This window comes from Chroicocephalus ridibundus, chromosome 5 (genome assembly GCF_963924245.1).
Source record: "Chroicocephalus ridibundus chromosome 5, bChrRid1.1, whole genome shotgun sequence".
NCBI lineage: Eukaryota > Metazoa > Chordata > Aves > Charadriiformes > Laridae > Chroicocephalus > Chroicocephalus ridibundus.
In genome coordinates this window covers 73,164,445-73,174,443 of record NC_086288.1, presented here as the reverse complement: position 1 = coordinate 73,174,443, position 9,999 = coordinate 73,164,445, and the positions used below count along the sequence as shown (strand labels likewise).

General features: G+C 37.1%; 1 protein-coding gene across 2 annotated transcripts in view; it reads left to right on the top strand.

The window, feature by feature from the left end:
* DLC1 (DLC1 Rho GTPase activating protein) overlaps nt 1–9,999 on the top strand; it is a 275,274-nt gene that overhangs the window by 133,790 nt on the left and 131,485 nt on the right. For both annotated transcript variants that reach the window (XM_063337039.1, XM_063337038.1), the window contains exon 5: nt 2,403–2,436. In XM_063337039.1, coding sequence (XP_063193109.1) covers nt 2,403–2,436 — 34 coding nt within the window. The remainder of the gene's footprint in view (nt 1–2,402; nt 2,437–9,999) is intronic.

The window sequence follows — 9,999 nt, the reverse complement described above, 5'->3', positions numbered from 1 at the left end:
TATACATTATTTTTTCGTAACTGTTATAATGGATTCAGAATTTTTAAGTATGCCATAGCACCGTGTTCTGAATCAAACAATCATGTTATTTGTAGTCTTTACACTGAGAAGAATATTGATATTCTTTGGAAAAAATATGCTTCCTATTCTGTTCTAAAGATTTTACTTCATTAATTTGATGCTACAATAAGGGCTTTTTTTAGAGATAAATTGTTTTACTTTGATTCGCATGAATTTGAGAAAATATTTTGTTCTTGGAAAATATCATACTTTTTTCTTGTGCAATTAATCAATAAGACCAAATCAGAGCAAACTAGTTCTTCTAATTATAAAAGCACATGAAGGAAACCAAACCACGTTTTGCTAAAAAAGGAGGCTAAGTCTGATATCAGGAAGAAAAGTGAGGCATTAAGAAGAAATCTCTGTATTTATATAATGCACTACAGAGGACCTGGAGTACTGAAAAATGATGGTGATAGGTAGTCACCACTGTATGAGGTCCTTCTCCTAATTATTCTAGGAAAACTTACATACTTTGTCGTGCTATCATGTTGAATGTATTTCTCTATCTGAATACTCTAGTAGCATGCTTTTTTCCATGCATCTCACTTGGTTTTAGAATTCTTGCTCTCGGTAGATTGTATAATCCACAGTGGTCTCTCTAGCAACCATCTCAATGAGTTGCTGCAAGAATGCTGTAGGAACATAGGAAGTACTTTTATTTCCAAACCTCACTCTACCTTTAAGTTGTCTGGAACTTAGAGTGCTTCTTCATGCTAGTTAACAAAAGTACTAATTTTGTGACTTGCATATCTGTCCTGAGGCATTACAGTTCTTTGTATTTCCAGCTACAGCTTTTTACCTGGGCTAAAGCCGCTAAACAACTCTAACAACCTTTAGGGCTAGCATCTAACAAATTTACTAAAAATTTATCTTTGGTTGCAAATCAACATGTTTTAGTGATCATGAATTAGAAATACTGTATATTTCCAGGAAATAACTTGAAGCGACAAATGGCAAGATTAACAACATTTTGAAATCTGATATGCTGGGGAAAAAAAAAAAATGCCTGCTGATATGAATGATGGGCACTGATTCAGAAGTGTCCATTCAGGCCAAAGGCACCACCAGTGACTCACATTGCGGTTATAGGCAATGTGATTACAGTCCATTTAAGTCTGCCATAAAGCCACCAGAGAAATTGTCTTCTGTACTTGTCACTCTTGATATCCCCATCGGGTCCTGTAACTGCTCACCCCCAGTCCACTGCATCACAGCTGTTCACTGTTCATCTTGACCTCACATTTTAGACCTCACATAAGCTGTCCCCGCCAAACTGATGTCTCTTTTCCATGACACAGCTTATGACGGTGCTGATGCTCTTTGTTGCCACACCTACAGTTAGCTCAATGTTGTTTTCTAAGCTTTTCTGAAAGGAAGCCGACACACCTTCTTTGGTTGGTTTGGGTTTGTTTTTTTTATAGCTAATAAAGCCTAACATTAAAATGTGATAATAACCTGTCCCCATCATTGATACCTTAACTTACATGGCAGTTCTGCGTACATTGCATACCCAATCCAATTCCTCCTCCAGCCTTTCTTACCTTTATCACATCTGCACATTCTTTGATTCTGTTTATGTGTGCGCCATATAAATTCCATTTTACTGTTCATTCAATCTATAACTTACTTTAGGAAAAATGCACTGAGAGAGGAGTTCTGAGAAGTCTGAAAGAAAAGCATAGTATGAAAGATTTTTACACCTGTTGCAAAAAAATACCAAACAAACCAAAACAATTTTCCAAGTCCAAAACCAATTACAGCCAATATGAAAACACTTCTGTTATTTGTCTTTAAAAAGTTATACAGAAAGTAAGAAATCGGTATGTTACAGGACAACATACATTTGAGCCTGAGTCATAACTATATGGAGTCAATGGCAGAACTCTGCTTCAGTTCTGCAGAAGAAAGACTTGTCACTTCATCATTTCAGTCTCATCTTCAGCCACACAGTTTTTGTCATCACTCCTTCAGAATTTTTTAGTAATTTCCCAGTGGAATTTTGTGGGCATGTATTCTAGGATGATTATTCCAAAACGTAATCTTTGGAATATTTTATTAACTCCATCTCCTCCCTTCTCTCATAGTCCTTTTTTTTTTTTTTTTTTTAACAGTAATTGGTTTCATAATTAGCCACTTAAATGGGAACTGTATGTTTCAGTGGCATAATTAAGCCACTTAAATGGGAACTGTATGTTTATCTCCAGAGTGCTTAACTTGTTTCTTTCCAGGCCTTCTGGATACTCATATAATCTACCTTAAGATTTTATAATATTTCCCTAATATTCTTATTATTTTTAACAGTGGTATCTTTTGTTGTTTTTTTTGTTTTTTTCTTTCAGGCTATGCCAGTTATTTCAGAGAAGGAGAAGGCTGGTGAGTAAATATTTACATGTTTTCTCATTTCCTTGTATTTGTTTTGTGGAACACAGTGTTACTTAACTAGGTGACAAAAGATGGGTTTCAGCTGTGGGGTTTCAAGTGCGCAGGGTCACAGACCTGACAAATGCCTATGTAAAGGTTATTCATTGTTTCCTGAATAGGATATTTTCTCTTTCTGAAAAGAAGTCCAGCTTTCTGTCCGATACTGATAAAGATGTTTGAAACTATCCTACAAAGTACCCAGTTGGATCACGGCTGCCCCTTACGTGTCAGTCTTCCTCTAGGTACTTGCTTGTTACTTGGTGCTAAAATCTATTTTGATTTATTTGATGTTTTGATTAACAGACAAGGATGCCAATGGGTTTGTTGAAGTCAGTGGAATTTGATGACTCAGTGTGAACTTTACCGTCTGTCTTTAAGTATGGCAGGAAATTTCAGTTAGCTGGAGTATTTCACTGGAGATAATAACTTTTTCTTTTGGCTAAGTACTTTCAGAATATTGAAAGGTTGGGTTTTTTTTAATTCTTTTCTGTTATAGGTATTCTCTGAACACTAGATGTACTTCGGTATTGGTATATGAAATCTATTAGTGATTGTCTGCTAGACGCTGTCAAATGGGTGTATTGTCGTGATAAGCACTAGGGGACACTCCACTCCTGGCAGTATAGATCTCTAGAATCTGTTGGTTTCTTCGTAATTTATTTTAATTGGTATTTTGCTACTGTACTTCAAATATAGGTTGAAAAATACCTCAAAATATCCAAATGCCACCTGGCCTTCTGATTTATGTCTGATTTTCTGTTGGTGATATTTCCTTGCGTTATCCTGGTTTGGATTATTTCTTTCCTTTTGCTTATTAGGGAAGAGGAATAGGTTAAAAATAGTTTTTGAGAGAAATGCCACAGCGTGAATCAGTACTGTAGAAGTTACGGAGCTGTCTGGTCAGGAAGTTGCTATCTTAGCTCTTGAAGTTCACAAATAATTCCAAAACTGTGACCCATAGTTTATAAGCATTTTCTTTATAGGTTTCACAGGTGGTATTATTTGGTATTCCTTTTTCGGAGGCAGCTCGTATTTGTCCACATCCTTTAAATTATGTCCAAACGTGCAAACTGATCATAACTGGCATATTTGCAGCTAATTTCAAATTCCTTGTCAAGCAGTCATGCAACATTATAGGGTTTTGTACGTCTTTAGCAATTGTGTACCATACAGGACTAAAAGCTATCTGAAAGTCATTAAGAAATCCTCAGGGCATAGAGATATAATGACCCCAGTTCTATACTAGAGGAATAGAGCTGCAAGAAGTGTTTGCCATAGGTAACAGCTTGTAAAATCAGAAATAAAGCTCCGTGTTTACTTCTTCATTGTCAGAACTACCTATCACGTCAGTGTTGATGATGGTATGAAATAAATGTATTTTTGACATACACTTTATAACCTGTACATGTGGATATGAATCTGTCTCTGTCTTCCTCCTTCCTGCCCAGACTTCAGTGTTATGGTTTGTGTGGACAGCATTATATTTGATATTACAAATATTAGGTGAAACTTCATGCCATGTGGAGTCACTTTGCTGACGTTTCCATGTAGGTGAGCACAAGCTAGGCTATGATTGGAAATGTGGTTGCCTTTTAATCAGTTTTGGCTTTTATTTAACTCTTTGTGGCTCAGGAGCTCACAAGCTTATGATGGTTTTTTGGAAATAATTAAGCATGTGTTGGGGAGATGATTATTTAAATCAGGCCTATTGTCTGAAGTCACTTGGTTCTAGAGGTAGTTAAGTTTTCAAATGCCATTGGATCTTGGTTCAGACATTCAGGTCTCGTGTTTTGCAATTTAATTAGCATTTGTTTGATCATTGCTGCTTACAGTTGACCAGATAAATGACATTGTATAAGACTCATGAATGACAAAGCCATAAGTAAGTTGTGAAAGCCTTCAAAAAAAATTAGCATACTTGCATGTCTGCTTTAAGAGAACAAACCAAATACCAATTTTGATATTTGAACCAACGATTAAACTCTTTCTAATTTATATTATTACAAACTAAAATACATTACAAAACATTACAGAACAAAAAGAAGCAGCTGTTTATTTTACTGATAACACAATAGGAAAAGAGATTCGATAGCACTGTATTAAAATTGGATTAAAATGCACTCAAAATATCTATTCAAACATCTTTTCTTCTTTTGAGAATTTAAAATAATAATTTCTTGTAGCTCCCTCTTTCCTACTTCATACTATTTAGTTTCATTCATGACTGGAATGAGAAACACAAAAAAGCAGTAAGGTTGTTATTTCAATATTTCTGGTTCAGAAATTCTATATACACAGATAAAAACCTGTTTTTACAAGACTTTCTATTCTGTAGACTCCAGATACTTTGATACTTTCAAGTGCTTTTCCTATCGGCAACCAAACTTTCAGATCCTTAAATGGACCGAGCTGCTTAAGCAGCTTAGAAATTCACACATTACTGATTATGATTATAGCAGTTATTAATCCTTAAAATTAAATATTTTCTCAATTTTATATAGTTTACAACATGCAGCAAATTTTGACTACATCAAATACAAACGTTCAGATGGTGTACTAAAAAAGAAAACAAAACCAAAAAAACCCCCGCTATTTTTAGGTTTAGATCAAAGCCAAACATAATCTGGAAACATTGCTACTTTTGTCAATTAATAACTCAAGAGTTGCATAACCATTTTTTACAGTGGAAAGTGCAGTAAAACCTGTGACTGCAGAGTCCTTGTGGCAAAAATCTATAAATGATCAGTGTGCTGAGCAGAACATCCTTCATGCCTAACTGTGTACGCTATTGCTTCAAGTTGTGTGAATTAGGGCATTGCAAATGGTGTGTTGTAGCATCAGCTATTCCTGAGAAATGCGTTTTTTTAGAGGTCTCAATATTTCTGGCAATGGTGAAAAAAAGAAGTCTTTAAAAAGAACTTTTTTAAGGTAGAAGGTAAGATCAAGCAACATGCACGGTCAGGGAAAATGATGGCTTGAGCCAAGAGATGACTCAGGACTGGGACTATCGGCACCTAAATCAGGAAAGCAGGCCAGCAAAAGACTTCTTCAGATGCATCTGTCTTTCTTTTGAGTAATTTAGTTATTACCAAGCCTTTACTTACCTTGCTGACTACTGTGATTTTTATCCTCAAACTCTGTCTACGAACTATGAAGAAATTTGAGGGATGGAGGGTTCATCTTGCTTGACAATAATGAAGGTGTCTGTCAGATTTAGTAGTGTTGGCTTTGCTTATAGTCTAAAAATGATCAACATATGAACCCTCCTATAGTTCATCTGTCTATATGTCAGCATTTGGTTTAGTGATGTCAATCACACATGGTACTTGATGAATGGTATTGGTTAACTCTCCACTAACTGTAGAGTCAAGACGTCTCCTAACACAGATACCAACATTCAGTGTTATGAGTCCACCGTGAGGTTCCTAATTCAGGGCTAACTTCAGTTCCCGGAGCAAACAAGATCAAAATCAAGATCAACATGACACCTTCCAAGCAAAGGTGAAAGTCAATATTAGGAGTATTGCCTAAGTCTCTTTGTGGACCTACTTCATGATTTCCCAATTTAACCTCAAATATTTGTAGGTAATAGCGAACTCTGTTTGTCACTTAGAAACATTGCTACAACAGAGCCAGCGGGAGAGGCAGAGTGAATATCCACATCTGGTCAGGGACCAGCACAGCTTATTTCTCTTGAAGTGATGAAACTATGTGCTATCACGTAAACAGGGCAGAAGGTTTAGTCTAGCCCCAAATAAATATTAGCACCATTGGTCTGTGATGTTCAGCATTATAATAAATAAATTTTTCCCTGTGGTATTTTGCTTCAACACACACTTAGAAAAGTTGCTGCTCTAAAAATAAAATAAGGTTTAAGTCATTGAGTACTACATTTTAATTATTAAGTAGAAACTTCAATCAATTAAAAGATACAGAAGACGTGATGATATAAAAAAGCAAGTGACATTACTCATCCGTGGCAGTAAAATTTCTCTAGTAGAATAGCAAGTGAACGTACTTTTAAGAGTTTTCATGATTCTACCAAAAAATATTCCCTCTTGCCTTAAAGACATACTATGGAAAAAGTGCATAACCTCTTTGGGTAAATCTCAGTACTCTCTCTAATAGATTAGAGAGATCTACTTTAGCACAAATAAAAGTGCCAGTCTTTGACATGGAGTAGAACAGATTTGATAGCCCACTTCTCATCTAGGTTTTGGTGATGAGCAAGCAAGAGGATAAAGTATTAAGTGCAGTCAAAGACAGCAGCCTCATTGGATCTCTGGCCAATGTAAAGTGTTTGAAAGCTCCCCAGTGTTAGCATTACACTATGGGCCTAGCGGTGAACAAGTCTCTTTTTTTTTTTTTTTTTTTTTTTTCTTCCCCTCTAGATTTCCAGTAAAGATAGTACAGGCTCAATGTCCTTTGGTGTTAATTCCTCTGGTTGCCTTTGATTCGCAAGGAAGACAAATACGCAGACGATTAAAGGGACCTTAGCGGCAGGGTATTTCCTCTCACAGACTCCAGTTGTCGGTGTCAGGCAGCAGAGGACACTTGGTGCTCGGCCCCATGGTGAGATGAGCTGCAGAACAGGAGGCGATGGAGTGATGACAAGGCGGGTCAGGACCGTCTGTGAGAACTCGCAGCGGGAGGACCTTGAAAACCCAGTAGCAACAGGTTCACTGTCATTAAACACGGCACATAAAAGACCAACTGCTTGGCATACTAGGTAAAGGTCTTTTAATTTCATTTAATTTAACTGCAGCTCTAATCAAAAGGGGAAAAAAGTAATCTCCACTAGATCTTACAAACATGTTCTAGATCCAGAGAAATCAGTTCTTTCTATGAGCAGCACCCACTGGATGCTCTGTTTTCATAAAGTCTTTAAAGGTTCATCCGTACATAACTTATTTTGAACCTAGAGAGAACACTAAAAAACCGAATCTGACTGGCTACAGGAAATCAGCTTCCACGTAAACTGGAGAGAAGTACAAGTTAATGGGCATAGTTACTCGTTTTCTGGCTGCTTTACAATATCTCTACCCAGTGTTCCAGAATAAATTGGGCAAAATGAATTATTAATTTTTCTTTTTTTGTAAGTATTGTACCTGGTTTTAGTAGAACAATCTTATTAGTGTTTTTGTGAGACCTTAGTATGAAGTACCAGTTCCTGGCTAAGTAGTCTTTCTTTTACTACTGGTGTTGCAACAGTTATAAAATTTGTTTTAGCTGAGTGTTGGCTCTCTAAATAAAAATGTCAGGTGAGCGTGCACGCTTCAATCGGTCATACTAGAAAAAACAGTTACAGAGACTCTGCCAGAATATTCCTGGGTATCTGCCAAACACTAATAGATGCTAATAGATATATTTTTCTTCCATTTACTTAATTACTAGAAAAGAGGCTTGTGATGCCAATAGATACCGAAAGCTGACATTTCATGCGAAGATTCCTGATGATGTTTAGTTGTTGGGTTTTCTTTTTTTTTTTCCTAAATGCAGTAAAATAGCTGATGTCATGATTTGGGGTATTTGATTTTTATTGGCTTATTAACTGCACACTACCGTCGTTGTTCTGATTAGATTACTTCACTTTCAAAAGTCACACCATATTCACTGTATGCATTGGATATAAACACATAAGCTTTAAAATACACGTGGCACTGTGCGAAGCCAGACTCATTAATCTCAAGGTGCCGTGACCATTTTCCTTAGGTTTTGGGGGAAACAGTAGATCCTGGGACTGCAGCTTTCTTCTGAAAGTGCACTGAAAACCATGTTAAATGCACTGGAAGCAGGATGGCCCCTAAAACTCCTCATAATTATCTGTTGTATATTACTTTCTCAAGTCTTAAAAAGTGGAGGGTAGGGGCAGGTAGTGTGAATGTGCTCTGAGGGGGGAGCCAGCAGTCCAGAAGGGTGTATACCATGGAAGGAGGACACAAACTTTTAGGTCCTATGCCTGAACAGGAAAACAGGTGTTTTCTGGAAGGCTAAAACAAATTCCATGAAATCATTGCATAATAATAAAGTACATCTGAAGTACCTGAGAACAAACAGAACCTCTTACGCGTTGAATTCTTAAACGTTTAGCCAGCTTCTGTTTTCTTATTCTACCTGCATTAGTATGGGTCGTCAGTATGGACCTGTTTTCATACTTCTTTGGAAGAGGTTTTTAAATCAAAATATGCTGCTGTTGTCTTCAAAGGCTTTTAATTTTGTTCCTTTCTTTAATATAGTCTCATTTATTTTTATCTTTAAAATACTTAGAGGAAAACAAGCTTAACTGAATTATTTTAGGCCAGTAACAAGGATAAGCCATTATTTTTACGTTGCATTGGTCCGTATCATACACTATAATGCTTTTTTATCTATGATATTTTTCTAGAGTCTTTGATTGTGTTAACTGTGGAAACAACTTTAAATATTTCCTCAACAACTATTCAAATGTGGATATTCACTTTAGAGAAAACAAGCAGTGCCTCAGTGCCTTATATTCCCGTGGTCAGCAACTGGATTTTGATTTTTTTTTTTTTTTTTTTTGGCTGTTTTGCTGTCTTTTCTTAAGTTCTGTAGTAGAATTACCTTATTATAATCAAGACATTTCCCTGCCAGGAATAAAGATGTATGTAGCGCCAGCTGAGTGATTACTGCTGCCGGCCATCATGCTAAATCTTTCGGCTGTCCCTTTTCTGTCCAATCCAATGTGGTTTTAAGGCAATATATACTTTCTTTGTTAAGGCAAGTTATTTCTATCCCAGAAACTATGTGATTAGAAAAGAAACAAGCATTAGCACTGAAGTCGTTTAAACGTATTTTGACATTAATAATATAATTTTCACCACAGATTGATAAGTTGTGAGAATGTCTCTCATAACAGACTTCATCACCTATTGGTGAAATACAGTTAAACAAAGGATCATAAAATCATAGAATGTGTTGGGTTGGAAAGGACCTTTAAAGGTCCTCTAGTCCAACCCCCTGCAGTGACCAGGGACATCTTCAACTAGATCAGGTTGCTCAGAGCCTCATCCAGCCTGGCCTTGAATGTCTCCAGGGATGGGGCCTCCACCACCTCTCTCGGCAACCTGGGCCAGTGTCTCACCACCCTCATCGTAAAGAACTTCTTCCTAATGTCTAATCTAAACCTGCCCTGCTCTAGTTTAAAACCATTGCCATGGTTATCCATGAGGATAACTCAGGATAACCCTTTTGAAAGGGTCCTTTGGAGGTCCTTTCTCCAACCTCCTGCTCAAGCAGGACCCAGCCCTGAGGTCAGACAAAATTGGACTTTATCCAGTCTGGTCTTGAAAACCTCCAAGGATGGAGCCTGTGCAACCTCCTTAGGCTACCTGCTCCACTGCTGTACTGTCTCCATGGGGGAGATGGTTCTCCTTATATCCAGTATAATCCTTTCTGGTTTCAGTTTATGCCTGTTGTCTCTTGTCATCCTCACATACACAATGGGAAGAGCTCAGCACCACCTTCTTGTTGCCCTCCCATGAGGTCCTGGGGAGC